Consider the following 16,874-nt stretch of genomic DNA (forward strand, 5'->3'; position numbering starts at 1 on the left):
CCAGATACAATGTGGATATGTGATTCAATGCATTCGTCTCTAATCGCTCTCTCTCAAGAATTCAAGTCTTTGGGCGTCAAAACCCTTTAGTGTTTATGACGTAGAGGGAATGCTATCCTTTGATATTTTTTTTTTTGGCATAATTTGTATATTTTGTACAGGGCGGCGAAGTGGCTCAGTCTGTAGCGTATCAGCCTTTCAATCGAACGGCTAGAGTTCGGGTACTGATTCGAATCTATTAAGTGAGTCTTTACTTAGCAAAGTTGTGTGTTATCATGCCAACTGGAAGAGGCAAAAGAGTCTGTCCCTTGGATAGAACAGAAAATGGAGGTCCCGTGTGTGAGAAAGTCAAAACCCATGCACATTCAAGGGATTGGATAGTACTGATTGAGCTAAGGATTCAGCTTTTAACTTTTTGTGAGATACTTATAAAACGTCTTCATGAAATGTTAAAAAGCATACAATTTTAAGAGGAATTCAAATTTTAAAATGGCTGAGATATAAAAAAAAAAACAATCCTAATAAAAGGCATAGGTCCTACCTTTTAGGATAGCTTTGTCTGGATATCTCAGCTATTTCAAAACCAATCTTCATCAAAATATGTAGTAAACTTTAATTTTCTCTTAGAATTATATGCTCTTTCATATTTCATAAGAGATTTATCATTATCTTTAAAAAAAAATCACCACCAAAAACGTCGGAAACCTGAAGCCCCATCTCAACCAATAATCTTTAAAAAAATCCCCGATCATCCATTCATATTGTAAAGAGCAGGATGTATAACTCAATGAAGTGGTCCACCGCAAGTACTCACAACTGGACTCCATGATACGTAGACCATCGATAGTACAGATGAATATAGGCTATCCAGCCATCTTCTCAGATGGAAAAAGAAAACATATTATAAACAAACAAGCACATATTGTTTATTTTGAAAGCAAATGCACTAGAGTCCATACACCTATACATTAAACGAAACATAGTATTACGTCCGATCAGTATACCCAAGTCGCAACCCGCTGCCATGCATTTCTACGGACCAACCTTCTTTTCAAAGTCATCTGTTATAAAGATTGTCATGGAAACGATGGCATTTCCCTTCCTGGGATAAACAAGGGGCGATGTGAAATGAGGTTAAAGGGAGCAAAAACAAAGTGCAAAAGGAAACAACAAAAATTGTAGAGCTCGAATCGGTATTACGTATTGATCTGCTGAAGTGTTTTTGGCCAACAATGTGGAGAATTCATGTGAACAAGGGCAAACACGTGTCTAATTTGAAAGCGGGTTAATTTGAAGGGAGCATGCTTCTGGCCATTCATTGTCATGCAGAATGCTTATCGCCAACAACGGAAGGCTGTAGATTCGCCGGGGCTAGATATAGCAGAAGTTTATGGTTGTAAAGACAGGAAAGGCCTCTTAGAAACAAACACCCCATTGCAGAAAATAGCTTACCGCCACACCGCAGGATGTGTTTCAGTGATAAAGGGACATTGAGCTAATCGAGCGTTCTATTTTTCGAGGGAAGTTTTAACAACTACGACCAATATACAGTCACACAGGGGCAACCAGTACGTTCGTCTGGGCTTCATGATCAGGTTCTACAGAAAACCAGAATCTACCTTAAAAGGGCTACGGATAATAGAAGTATAAAAAATTCATTACAGTATCGTCAGGTGTGTGAGAAAGGTAAACATACTAGGTTGACCCATCTTTATTTGAAGGTCAGGTTTTTGTCTAAATAATTATCCTAGTTAAAATAAACGATCAAACATACACGCACACACACACACGCACACACACACATATCATTTTGAGAGAAGACTTTATATATGAAAGGTTTGTTGATGACTCCTTTCATATCACAGAGTCAGTCAACGCAGTGTCCTACGCTTATAAAGACCTTTAAATAAAGGTCACCTCTGTCAACTGACTGGTTCTTTGCCTTTCTTCTGGTATAGTTTTTTTTTTTTTTTTCATGCTAAATATGCATAATTATTTTTTCTTTCAGGAAGGACGTGCAATAAGCTCGGTCACATCATATACTTGACGTACGGACAGACTTTTAGATCTGTTTAATTTCTTTCATTTTCTTCTGTCTGCCTCAATTTGCACAAATATCTCCTGACGGTGTAACTTCAACTTCGGAAAAGAAAAAGGCCATAACGAAGGATTCGTTACAGTCTCGGCCATACCCGAACCATATGTGGGCCCTTTTGCGTGTTTTGACTGATCTCTTACCTGTAGAGCGCGGTCGTGTATTTTCAATGAAAACACACGTACACAGTCGCTCACTTGTTTCTGCGGCGACCTGCCGAACCTTAATTAAGCCAAGCTGTAGTATGTTTTCTACCCTTGAGCTTCCTCGTTACTGTTGTATCAACCTGTGCTCGACCTACGCTTCATGGTTAACGGTCACGTTGACTTTGACCACAGGAAATGTAAACCATGCAAGAAAAAAATCCCTGAGTAGCCGAGGGTAAAAGTAAAGAGAAAGCGTGAAAATTAAAACATTAGTAAGGTTGTATGCTCAATGGATTGCCGGTCAGTAAACTTAATCAGAATCCAATTTTAATAAGCGTACTTACCAGGTCTGCGGGGAGGGAAACCTGTAATGATCACACAGAAAATATGGAGTGTAATTTAAGCTCACTATTTTTGACATGCTTAGAATTAAGATCTTCTTCTTCTTGTTCTTTAAATTGTGTGTAACCGGACAAATTTAGATTTTTTTAAAGGACAAGTTCACCTTCATAAACATAAGGATGGAGAAAATGCAACAATATTAGTAGAGCACATCAGTGAAAGTTTGAGGAAAATTGGACAATCGATGCAAAAGTTATGAATTTTTTAAATTTTTGTGTTGGAACCGCTGGATGAGGAGACTACTACAGCTTGTGAGTCATATGCGTACAACAGTATAAAGAAAATGTAAAAGAAAATTCAACATATTTTCACTTTTTTCGCATAATAAAAGAGCACTTGACTTGCCTCTTTCTAAAGGCAGGGGGAATAATATTACCCATAACATTTGTCGGTAACGAGGCAGGGGAATGTGTACTTTTTTCAAAAGATGGAATTTTGTGAAATTCTCTTTATATTTTCCTTATATTGTTGTACGCATGTGACATCTAAGTTATTCATACACTGCAGTAGTCTTCTCATCCAGCGGGTACTGCACAAAAACTTCAAAAATTCATAACTTTTGAACGGATTGTCTGATTTTCCTCAAACTTTCACTGATGTGTTCTACTAATATTGCTACATTCTCTCAATCCTTATGTTTATGAAGGTGAACTTGTCCTTTAATAACAAATTCCCAGTAGACCTCATTGAACTGGAAGACATGGATTTTCTCACTGACAGAATCAAAGTAATTCACATACTTTCTCATAAACATGTAGAGGAGTGTAAGGAAATAAAAGAATATGATTCGCATTGATCAATAGTCTACTTGAAAGGTTTTTAAATAAAACGACAACTAAACAAGTCTAAGATTGTCATTTTAATAATAAATCCTCTCATTTGGTTCTGTGTATGGAGACTAGGCCGGTCAGTATGTAGCTTTAATCCGACTGAGAATTAGATGTCGGACTGCCATGTCTTTTCACCCAAGTACTACGTGTTAACAGAAAAACAAAAACAAAAACAAGTCTAGCCCTCGTTCAATGAACCACTTCCTTTCAAGCGTTTCCTCTGTACACAAATTACCATTGACGCGTATGACAGATCGTTAAGAGCTGTCGTAACCACAGTTGATACGTAGTGTTAAAGGAACTATGTAATGCTAACGCATGTTGGCTTGTGTTGCTTCATGATACCTCAACCTTATTTATGTGGCCAAATAAATTTCTAAATGCGTGTTATATGTTTTATAATAATCTTCGACTATTTTTCTTCAGATTCATGATAATGATTTACAAAAGACATTGCAGGGAAACATGCATGCAAGTTACGCTCGGTCTCGGGGAAGGCGCATTCCACTGTCTCTTGTTAATCATATCAGTACCTTAACAATGATAGACAGATGACGTCACTGGCAGAATCTTTGACTGGAGGTGGTTTTTTTTGTGACCGTGTCCAAACAGTGTGAAGAAAAACAATATATAGAAAAAAGAAACTTTGACACATTTAGATATTCCATCGGCCACAAAAGTGATGATCAAGGTATTATGAATCAATACAAGTCAACATAAATTTGCACTGAATAGTTCCTTTAAATCATCCACTATGTCTAGAAAGCTTGGACTTGTTGTGTGGTCTGCACCATCCGTAGCTCACTGACGAACGGAAAGGACTGATATGACCAAAGCAAATCTCACGATTGTTTTACTGTCAAAGAAAAAATTCCCACAGTAGTGGTGGGGGCTTGGTGAAACCAACAACAATGCATTTCATTGTTTGAATCTTCATTGCTGTTTGGCGACTGAAAGCGAAAATAAAACAAATTTCGGCAATCGACCCAAAAGTTTGTTTCCAGGTCAGGTCGGGCTTGGCGTCTGGTGCGGTTTGGTTGGTAGACTCATTGTCAGACCAACGCTGCACCAAATGTGCCAATTATGCAATTATGAATGAGACAAGTCGTATATATCCGGGCCACGTAACATCCCGCTTCTATGGAGAAAAAGAAAAGCTGGAATAATTGCTTGAGGCCAGGAATACATGTCATTGTTTTCAATGGTGTAAGTTTGCTTTCGTCACTTTTTCTAGGAAAAAGAGAATGACTGTTGATTCAATGTGTTTTTACAGTCTGATCAAAGAGGTACCAGCTCCATGGTCTGATAAAGAAAAGTGGTTTTTTTTTTCATTTTCTTCCCCGAAGAGTTATCTGTATAGCTGCACACACAATCATGCCGTCAGACAAACAACCATACAAATCATATAGTTGATGATAAATGACAAAACAGATATAATCGATCTACTGAATGGGTTGTTTGTTATATTGGTTACAGATTTAGGGCGGAAGAATTCCAAGTATTCACATATCGAAAAGGTGGAGGAAACTTTGAAAGCAATGAAGGCCTGAATTGGCTGTATTATGAACTCAAAAGGTGAAGCCTACACACTGAACAACTTGTAGGCTCAAAGACAGAGTCCCAAAGACCCCAAGGTACACACACTCAAGCGCGCATGTACACAACGACATGGGCACTCTAACGCTACAAGTCCTACGCTCCAACGGTAACACATTCATGGGGATTGTATGCTCTCAAAGGCATGTAGGGCATACAATCTAATCTGTCTTAGCGGCCACCTGTCTATAGAAGTCACCTGCCGCATACGGCCACTAAAGAATCCCCCTGAGAAAAGCAATGTTAAAGACTCTGTCTATTATAGCGACCACATGTATTTAACGGCTACTTTTTCATTTCCCCCAGGTTGCCGCTATGGACAGGTTTGATTGTACATGTAACGGCATATACACGTATAAGTATAAAGATGCATACACTCAGAAAGACAGGCATTCAAAGGCATATAAACTCAAAAGCATGGTATACATTTCATAGCATTCAAAATCTTACACGCTCTAAAGGGTAGACAAGGAAAAGATCATAAATTGAAAAGTTATAGGCCTATAAAAATTACCATCTAATATTTCAGGATAGCTGAAAAGATGTCCTTTCCAGGGTAAGACCATGAACTTTAAGTGATTCTTATCATTGTACGTGATGTAATTGATGATCTGATATAAACATATTGCCTGGTGTCACTATTACCTTCACATAGACAGGAAGACGTGTTATTCATTATGAGTCAAACTAATACTTCATCATGCCCATGTGACCTCTGAAAAGCCAATACTGCCTCTGGGACAAGCCTGATATCACGTGACAGGCCTGATATCACGTGACACATCTCCCTAGATATCCACAGTAGGAGGAAATGCCGACAGTTTGCTTGTCGGGACATCCGGGCACTTACGTGTGCACTTGCCGACTTCGTTCCTTTTCCAGCCGTAGCAGCAGTCACGTCGAAAGGCCCCGTAGCGGCAGAGGACGTTCCGGCCCGACGAGGGCTGGTAGGACGAGATGGCGTTGTTCTGTGGCCTCGAGAAGTAGGGTCCTCGGTATCGCTGTGATTGGTGGATGAAACCCCTGAGAGGGAGATGGAACAGGTGGAAGAAAATAATGAAGTGACGTCACAGGACCGTGAACAATCTTTGAGCAACTCACAGAAATTTCTGCCCGTTTGATTTTTTCCCGACTTAGGAAGTTACATTGCAGAATAGTTAGACATATTGAAATATTCCTGGAATATTACTTGAAGCAGAGTGATTGCATTTCTTAACACATGAAAGTACGTACATATTTGATATCATAATCACAATACTGAAACAAACATTAAAAATGCAAAATTTGAAGCGAAAAGGATGAAAACCTGCTCTTCCACGGACTTCTGACAAGAAAATATCTACATTGGTTACCCAAACGAACAACGTGCATGTTTCACAATACATTCATTGAACAGTATAAAGCGTTCGATGTACTAACTTGTCTCCATTTAATAATTAAACACAAAGATGTTTAAAACGTAGATTTAAAAAGTAGGACCGGGAAAGTGTCAAATGAGTTGCGAGTTGCTCTTCCATGCTCTATTACAATTCTATTCCGTTTCCCCCCTAAGGGATACTTATAAGACCCATGTTTCGAAGAGCTGTCATGATATCGTAATTATGCACATTCTCTCTGAGACACTTTGAACAAGTTCCTCTAGCTTGGATTACTAGCACCCCAGAAATGGTCATATTACTTCATAGTGGGTGACACGATCGTGTGTAAGACTTCAAGCTGTCTTCTGCAGAAGTCAGTATCAACCATGTCAACTATACAAAGTTCAAAAAGTCGTTAACTACGTCAGCGACGCAGACGCGTAACCAATCCCTCTTAACAGACCGGAGGACCTCTTCTGTCCCTCGATAGAGCAGTTTCATCTCTATCATTTCATCCTTCCCGTATTGATGAGAGAAAAGTGGATCTGAATTCGCCGCACCGTAAACGGCTAGTCTTTCGCTAATCGACATCATTATGCCGTAATTCAGTCCCTCCGACAGCGATTAGTTGATTACATCAGCAGTCAGGATACAAGCCGCACGGAACATTTTGGTCTCGGTTGCAAGATAATATGCTAAGCAGTACATGACCTAGACTGTTAATATCTTACATCAAGGATGTATTAAGGAATATAAGTCATAATGTGTCTGATGCCGATATTTAAGGTTTGATTAATATTCCTCAATGAGGTTCTGTCATTTGGGTCAATGTCTTGTTATATAGAAAAGAAGACTCCAGCTTTCCAGCCAGGCATGTTTTCGGCTAATCATGCCTTCATGCCGAAAACTGGTTTTCGTGTCAACAGAGGGGAGATATTAAACCAGTTTGCCGAAGTCCAGCAGTGGGGAATTAGATTTGAAAAGTCTGACGTGAGGTTGGTGTAGATGCTATTCACTGATCCACGTCCGCGGTGAAATAGAGACGAAACCTTAGTATCATAACATGGCTGCCGATTTAGAGTGGAAGCTATCCAAAGTGTCCTCAGATCCAGCGATTCTTCAAATCAACTTATTGTTAGCATTGGGTATAAAGATAAACACAACAAGAAATTCCTAATGAAAATTCACCCCCACATTCTACGTAATCAATTCAAACACTAATGGTATTGCCATCAGATTTTATTCTAAAGATAAGAGTTATGTTGAGTGTCGTTTTTCTTGAAGACCTCTTTGATTTTTATTCTCCATCTAAAAGCATCACTTTTGTACTATGTAGTTTGCTAACAGAACCAAAACTTGGTATGACATGTATCTCGTTTCAACATCTGGGGAATGTTTTTTCTTGTATTTTCTCTGAAAATTTTATTCTCCACTCACGGAACCATGGTTTATGCCGGGAAATTACTCTAGAATGAAACAGTCGACATGGCAGGCAGGAAATGCGTCATAAGTCAATAATTACAGGCTTTAGTAAAAAAAAAAAAAAGGATTTCTTTGCAATATGTCAAGAAAATGTCAAGACATGTTTGCCTGTTGAAGTTTCACGCTAGACAGCGAGACATGCACACTCAGAGCTAAACAAGAAAAATTCACACATTGAAATCAAGGAAAGAGAAACCGCTTTAACTACACCTTGGCGTGAAAAAAAAAGGAGACATTTCATTGTAAACGACTGCCCTCGTCACGCTATAATTTCAAGTGCATTTTGTCCAATTCATTCTATCATCTTTACAAGGAATTAAAGTCTGTTGTGAAATAGCTCCTTGCTCTACGTTGTCATCATGCACTCAGTCACTCTTGTCAAGAAAAGAAGAAGATATTTTAAAGCCTTTGCACGCACATCGCTCGCACACACATAATATGCGAGTTTCAGGTCATTTACAAGTGCTTGACTTCACGGATGAGTTGAGCAAGGAAACACATCAGTCCATTATTTGTTTCCTGAACAGTCTCCAGTCGAGATGATAACAGGAAACATTAGAGACGGCCCATTCTCAGCAGTTAATCCTACGAACATTTCCGCTTGAGAAGTTACAAAATTACTTCATATCAGAAATTGTCGTGTTTTTCTTTTGTAACCCTAAAACGAAATAACACATTTTTGTCCTTGTCTATCAGCGCAGCGGTGCTCGGGTACAATATATAAGATTTTTAAGCTGTCTTACACGAAGGGTATAGCATTTATTGTATTGCTTAATTAGAGATATGCGACCACTGCTTTGTTCGATGGATTGTCGATTTCACCTAGTCAATTGTGTTGGATAACTAGAAATAAATTATGAAGGCTAGTTTAGCAATGAAAAAGAGCTTGTGTGTAGTTGTCATGGTGATTTACAGTAAGATTACATTTCTTGATGTAAATGGTGGATGGTGCAATCTATGAAAAAGGTAAATGAAACTTGATTCAACAACAAGTCCGCCTTCTCTGATTAAAATTGGGCTTCTAGCTATCGTTCTATACTTCTTGATACACTCCACGAATTTTCCCCTTGCGCTCTCACTGTGTAAGCTTGTAGAACTTGTAAAATTGATGTCAATCTTCATACTGGCTACTTGGCAAACATGTCTTAAACTATGTCGTAACTTGAGTATATGCTATGATATCAATGCATTGATTGATTGGTACAATATTCTCTCTGCTAGAGGTATACACCGGCTTCATCTCCCAACGCAGCCTTTCTGATAGTCAAGAAATCGATGTTGGAGGATGTGGACCGCAGCCGCCACTTAAATTGTTGGCGTAAAAATTGACCTTCTGTGCCCGTTTCGTGTATTTCTTTATTTCTACAACGCGAGAAATGTATCTGAGCGTGTTAATTTGATTGTGAGCCATTTTTTTTACTTCAACTCAACGTAAGGTTGCTATACGTGAAAATCTCGGCTGGCATATTGTAGAACCGAATGGAGAAGCATTTTATTAGCTGTACAAATAGATATGCAGACACTCTGATAAGGACAGGATTGATGGTGCTTTGTGTGGAGACAAACTGAAAACGACTTGAAATGATACTATCATGTCATTGTCAGTATGAGTGTGCTATGGATGAAAATATACTGTTTAAAAACCTTTATTCCACTATGATTTTTTTTTTCTGTGCGGATGGGGAATTAATTCTAATTGACCTTGCATTCTACCAGTGGAACATCTCAAGATATATATTATTGTCTGTTCTCTCTGGCTCATTGCTTCTATGTAGCTTACGTATATAGTTTTATCACAACAGTCACTCAGCCTTGGACTACATTGCACTTCCCTTAGGATTCTTCACATCTTCTTACAGACATGATCGTTTGAGATTCACCTCAATCCAACTAGTAGAACAAAGAAATTTTACAGTGTTCAGAACTTGATACCAATTCGTATTGCGATGTACAAAGATTTCAGCCGTACACTTTCTTTCTTAAGTATAAAGGCCTCTTTGTTGAGACTTATTAAGGCTCTCCCCCAATCTGAACTACTGATTTGAGTTCAGGAGTCAATTATGAAAGAATTCGCTGCAGATGTTTTCCAATCCGATATGATGTAGATTATGTACAATGTCTACATCTGCTTTTTCCCTGAAACTGATATTTCAGGAAAACTCATTCAAAATCTTATAAATGTCAGGGCATTTGCTTCGTTCGTATGTTTCGGTATTGCGTTTGGAGCAGCCGACATTTCGATCCACAAAGGATACACTCCCTCCAGCCTTCCTCGGGGCACACTAATGAGCATCTACGTTGAACAAAAGATTGAATGTCCGAAAGAAATTGTTCAATATGAAATGATATAAAAAATCAATATCCAGCTTGCAGAAACGTGGCATTTAGGAAACAAAAGGGCATTTTTTTCTGTTCTCCCCCCTCTCTTTTTCTGAAGATTGTCAGAGCTCATTTAATTGTACACATGTCCCTGGGCACCTGACGTTTTGGAAACAAACGTTTCTTCAAAACAAAACAAAACAAAACAAAACATAACAAAACAAAAGAAAACAAAACAACAAAATAGCTGAATCAACCTTGGATGTCCTTTTAAAGATGCGCGTGCCGTTGCTATGGCAACAGATACTCCCATCCTTCCCTAACGTACGTTGAAGCATACCATTAGTTAATGAAACAATTACAAATTCATATATTGACTCAAAATTGTTTCAAAATGGCAATTTCCTTTCGTGACCATCGAAAATCAGCTTTCCGTTTTTAATTATATTCGGGAAGACAATATATGAACTTCCATTAGACACACAAAAAAGTTGATAATGACATAAAAATCTGGCTGGAAGTATACTGGAGTACACTTGAAGCGAAAATAAAACGCAGAGAATTAAAATGCAAAGGTATTTGAAAATAATATCATGTTTATAAATGTATAAATTTACCAGTGTCATCGTCAACGAATCTAACTTATGACGAAAGCAGGAACCTCTAGGAGTGTAGGTCATTATACACAAAATTCCCTGGGCTTGTGATAGCTCGTGATAGCTTACTAACTTGCACTAGTCTCTCACAGGGTATGTAAACGTTGCGATTCCACACTGTGCTTCTTGTAGGTGGCAGCGTACAAGCGAAATATCTGACCAAAAAAAATGAAGAAAAATCTCCGACAAGACCTACAGACACTTGATGGGATGAGGAACAAATTTTCATTTTGCCTAAATGAAAGAAAAGTGTATCACGCTGGATTGGTATCTATGTGAATGAAGATTAATCATTCAGAGTCATGCATATCAGATGACTCAAATGTTTACTTCACAGCGAGCTACTAGTAGAAAGAAACGTGTTGATGTATATAGTCTTTGAGGAAAATTCACAACCAATACCGAAGTTGAACTTCTTTGTCTTGACGAACAAACTATGAGGTTCTCATCACAGAAAATGTAATCAGGAGCGCAAAGATTGATACTCAGCGCAAAATTAGACACCAGCAAAGAAACGCCCCATAATTCATCTCTCCGTTGCCATGGTAACATCGTCTACATGATTTCCCACTTGCTATGCAAGTCAGATGGCAGATTGTCTCCGCGATGTCTCTACAGGAGAAGAAGTCATAAATTTGGACAGTCCAGTGACATAGAGATAGTAGGGTGATGTGATGAAATGCATCAGGTTTATTGAGGACATAAATTCTGTCAGCGCCCGTTTGAGAGACTACAAGTTTGCCAGCGAGTATGAGGCTCGCATTGCGTCAAAAGTGCGCTCGTACTGTGTCATGTGTGCTGAGACATTGATGGTGATTTAAAGGGTATATATCTACCCCTACAAGCAAATACTACTCGAGACGAATCTTAGACTTCATGGCTGTGTTTCAACCTGGTTCACCAGGCAGAATAACTTTCTCATACGTAATGAAGGATACAACAGGACAAAATTTGCGTCCATTATATTTCATTATGAACATTAATTTTGGTGAATAAAGTGCACTATACACTTGGATCACACCCCTAATTCACGAGGCTGTTAGAAAATGATCTATGTCCCTTCTTGTACGCGTTCCCTTTAAAATCCCATCCTTATACTAGAAGGCATGAATGATTGAGTGTGGAAGGGGTACCAATAATGTTAGCATTCCTTTCCCCCCAATTGAAGGAATGTTCTGAGCCACGCCACAGCGATCATACCGTGCGACATTGGACCAGTGTAGCTGCGAGGTCCTCAATGGAATGTTCTTGATATCTTTGGCAGATATGGAAGTACTCTTGAGACGTTCAACCGCCTTGTGTGAGAGAAAGAACGAAAACGAAAGAAAGAAAGATAGGAGGTCTGTAGAGGAGACAGAGTGTCAAAAAAAGAGAACGATAGACAGATAGGAGGATGAAAGAGATAGAAGTGGAGAAAGGACTAGAGACATATAGACATCCTATATAGAATGACAAAGGTGAGTTGGAATAGATGAGAAGGAATAGTTACTAGTACTACACTAACACGTCAACAATACATAATACAGACAAGGTTGATGTATTCCGTCGAGTGTGTACATTTTCTGTATTTTGTCCGTGCTTTTGTGCTTGCATGAACGTGTGTCTACATGATCACTGGTGTGCGTGCCCATGTGCATGTGTGGAATATTCATTGTGTGTGCTCAAAAGAACATAAGCGATACGTTGCATTGGTATGGGGTGGGGGGGGGGGGGGAGGTTAAAACCTGACCCGGAGTGGTTTACAAAACAGAGAGACGAAACCAGAATGAACCGGAAGGAGTTAAAGGGGGAGAAATCAAAGGTCAATGGAAAGAAGGAAGAAAGGAGAAAGATGACTAGAGGAAAGAACTGAGTATAATATGAGGAAATATGATGTGACACTGATGGTAGTGGTGGTGGTGGTGATGATGATGGTGTTCATGATGATGGTGTTGACGATGATGGTGATGATGATGATGATGGTGATGGTGATGACATGAAAGATGAAGATAGATGGAGAAAAAATAAAAAGAAAAGGTGTAGAAGAAGTAAGGGCGAGGACAAATAATAATGCGCTCAATTTCGCTAACAGTATGATGATTGTAGAGGGATAATGAGTACGTCGTAAGAGGAAGGGCTGTTGTCAGTTTGTTTTTCTCGAACCGAGAAATCAGCCATACTGAATAGCGATAAAGCCTAGATTACTCTTGACATCAACTGGGACGAGAATTATCCTCCAAGAGACGATGTCTTTGTCTCGCGCTAAACTGTTCTGACAGACCGCCAGGGACGAGGTGTAAGAAAAGGAAACGAGAGTGAGATTAGTCGGAAGAGAGACGAGTTCCGACGAAGTCTCTGAGATGTGCAGGCGAACTGATCTCAACCCAACGACAGGGAGGGGAGAATCATTCTCTCTTTCTCTTTGTTCAGTACATGAGTGCATATTGCAAGAAACCAGTAATTATTTTCTTTTCATTGATATTTTGAAACACTTTAGCAGACCAGTCAATTACTGCAGACTAGAGGTTGAAAATTCATTTTGATATGCAATAACTGGATACTTACCCTCTTCTTGATAACTTTGATTTCACTATTTTTTTGGGGGGCGGGGGTAGGGGAGGGGCACATTCTCCACTTACAAATATCCACGGTAATTTAATAACATTATGACGTAAATAAATCTAACAAGTCAGACACAAAGGAAAAGAAACTACTCAGAACAAAAGAGGTATCTGAATATTAGGGTATTTTGATTGTAAACAATTCTTATACTTAATCAATGTAACATTAATTTTTGTATAAATAAACCAAAGTGTATGGATATACAAAAACAATATACTGTACATCAACAGACACCATATCTTATCTATAATCATAACTGTGACAAAGATTTGTACGATTTAGAATTGTTGCTAATTTAGAATTTGACAATACTATGCAGTGGACATTTCAGATCTATCCGAAATTCCGGATTTATTCCGCTATTGTGGACACAATGAACTTTTTGGACTGCAGAAATATCTAACGGACATAAATAAACTGACTTACAGTGGAGACAAATTGTTTTGTATTTTCCTCGGATCTTATGACTAAGCCCTGTAGTCTCGGAAGGTGATGATTAAAGTATAATATAGAAATGAGTCTTGTGAGTATTTCCCTTTTTTCGATAGCAAAGATAGTCCGATTACACATTGTGTCATAATTTTTTCCATTAACATGTCATTAGATGGCACGTGACCATTTGCCTCACGCGCGCAATGGACAACCAAGGCTAGTAGATAGATAAAGCGTTTCCCCTTACACAATTGGCGAACCTTGAACGGGACTATCTACGGTATCTTTAGATAGCAGAACAGGAAATTGGTCCAATTGAAAGCAATACGTGCTTCGCTAATTAACGTTTGAGAACATGCAAGATGCCCATAATACAAAGGTGAATGGTGCACGCTTCATGCGACAAAAATAAGATTTTCTTGAGCCGTGGTAATTGGTGGAAATTAAACGTAATATCCCGCGCACATATAAACACAAAGAAAGATGTTATGTTATTAAGATGACACTGCCAAATTAACTGATGAGAATAAACTTGTAACTTGTTCTTTTAACATGATGACGATGAAACATAAGACGTAGCTCCCTTTTATTTTGGGATTACAAGCAATGCCACTCAAAACAAGTACAATAACTATGTCACCTTGGCGGAATCCACTAAGATGTAAGCACTCACTAACTGCGAAGGTTAAGTGCAAGTATATTCTCATTCAAAATACAATGCGACCTATTCTTATCAAACAGTTCCCAATCAGGGCCGTTTGTCCTTTCCTTAATTAAGTTTCCTGATGTAAAAATTGTTGTTAAAATACACATGTAATTTTGTTCTTTCTTATAGCAAAACCTGAACCTCAAAACACACATGCACACACCATATCTTCAGCCCTATATTTGCCAAGGTGTTGCTGTTTTTTCTCACATGCGTGGAAGCAGACTTTGAAAACTGCATGCTGCCTGGAGATACAAAAAAAAGTCTCTCTTGGTAAATTTGTTTCATGACGGAGTGAGGATTTTATCTTCTAGAAGCACTGGTCTTTCCATCAACATCACGAAAAAAAAACCATCAAATGGCTCTGTGAGGAGCTTTTGGCTATTGACCATACAAATTGTCACGACTGCAATGTACGCAGCATTCACGTCACATCACGCAAAAGTCAGTTTCTATTTGAAGAAAAATCATGACTCGGTTTGAATGAAATCGCCTCACATCACTTTATTCTCTTGCTACATGGGTTGGTGAATGTAACACGGGTTTACCACACCTGTCGACTGGCGAGAAACTATGGCGTCGCTTGATTTCTCAAAGGGTTCTCAATAAAGGCTCGTATGCAAAGGCGCTGCATTTGTGTTTGAAATTACTCTATACGCACGTACATAGAATGTAGAGTGCCTGCATTTCAACCCCGAGAGCATCCCTGGGGCATATCTTCTTGGTCAGATAACTATACGGTAGACCTGTTTTGGGACGGGACGTTTATCGTATCTCGATTTGGAAGGGCACTGTGCTATAAAGGTAAACGGTAACTTAACAACATGTTACGAGGTAACACAACCGTTGCCGCGCTACTTTGGGTCATTGTTGGTTCATTTTGTGCGTCGTCTGCAAACACTCGATTACACTGCTCTCCATTGTAGTGCGGTTCCCCTTGCAATTATGTCTTAAATGGTATAGAAGCCGGATTCTCATATCATAGTAAATTGCTGAAAGGCTCAAGCTGTATATATGATCCGAGTGCCTCAGCGTGCCTTGTGGTTCCACTGCGCTCTCCCATTATCCGATATCTGCAACTCAATATCTTTTGATAATAATGGCTCGACCCTGCAATCAAATCACCATTGGACGCATGGACCACGTGTGTGGACCGTTCTCTTGTGGTATTATTCTGTCTGGTTTTGTTTTGAGGCTGGATCTTTGTTTGTTTGTTCTTCCGATATTTGCCCTTGAGAAACGGATATGAGAGATAATTATACCCTCCGGTATATGACTATCAAGTTTGGTTGATTTGTTGACCAGTTTGTTACTTATGCTGGACGATACGTTTATTGGCTGGTACGTTTATTTGTTTGTCTGTCTGTTCCTTCTTTGTGTGTGTGTGTGCGTATTCTTTTTTTTTTTTATTCGGGAGGGGGGAGGGGGTTGGTTCTTTCTTTCATCCACCCTATGAGTGACTGCATTACCAGAGACAAGAAGGTTGTTATTTTTTTCTCTTAGGTAATATTGCCTTGTTGAGGTCTTTATTACATTTTTTTGATGCAAAATGTAGGTGAGTGTGGAAATTATGTCAGATATTGATAAAATCAGCGAGTTTTGATACGTTTATCAAGTTTTCGCGTTCTAAGTAACACACAAGGAGGGAGATCTGTGTCATGTTCCTCCGGTGTGAGTTATACTGCGAGGAAGTCCAAGTGATTGAGCCTGATTGGTACCCACTGCAGATTCAGAGAAGCTTTGGTTGACGACTAACGAATTCTTGCTGATCATTGGACTAATATTGTCCGGTGAACGACAAGGGCGTTGGCTTCCCCTAGAGCAGGCAGAAAAACACCACACCCAGGGGGTGTGCGGTCACCCCTTGATGGGGGTATGTTTGGCTCCAGAGGAAGACGCAATACGTGAGCAGTTTTACTTCTGGCGATTACTTACCGGTATTTCATCCACCAACCAGCAAGACCGACACAAAAGTGGAATAAGTCAGTTCGTTATTAGCTCATGGGCACATGGGTACAAACAGAGAGGTGGTACACCTCCCTGGTACAAATGACCTTTCTTTTTTTCTCAGTTTTTTTTTAGGCGCTTCACTGTTTTCAAAGCGACATGATACATAAGCTTGCCCGACGTATGTATAACAATTTATGGAATTCATGTTTTAACAAAGAATGGCCTTGCGGGTGACAAGAATGGTCTGTCGGCTACTTCTGAATTGGGGAAACATACATTACATTATTTTGCATTGAATATA

General features: G+C 39.2%; 1 protein-coding gene across 1 annotated transcript in view; it reads right to left on the reverse strand.

Annotated features, from left to right (window-relative positions):
* Positions 1 to 16,874, reverse strand: part of LOC139744536 (uncharacterized) — a 149,068-nt gene that overhangs the window by 83,050 nt on the left and 49,144 nt on the right. Inside the window, exon 2 of the mRNA XM_071654966.1 lies at positions 5,920 to 6,092. Within this exon, the coding sequence (XP_071511067.1) occupies positions 5,920 to 6,092 (173 nt within the window). The remainder of the gene's footprint in view (positions 1 to 5,919; positions 6,093 to 16,874) is intronic.

This window comes from Diadema antillarum, unplaced genomic scaffold (assembly GCF_040938485.1).
Source record: "Diadema antillarum isolate AM-2024a unplaced genomic scaffold, OU_Dant_1.0 seq00001187_RagTag, whole genome shotgun sequence".
In the NCBI taxonomy this organism is placed as follows: Eukaryota; Metazoa; Echinodermata; class Echinoidea; order Diadematoida; family Diadematidae; genus Diadema; species Diadema antillarum.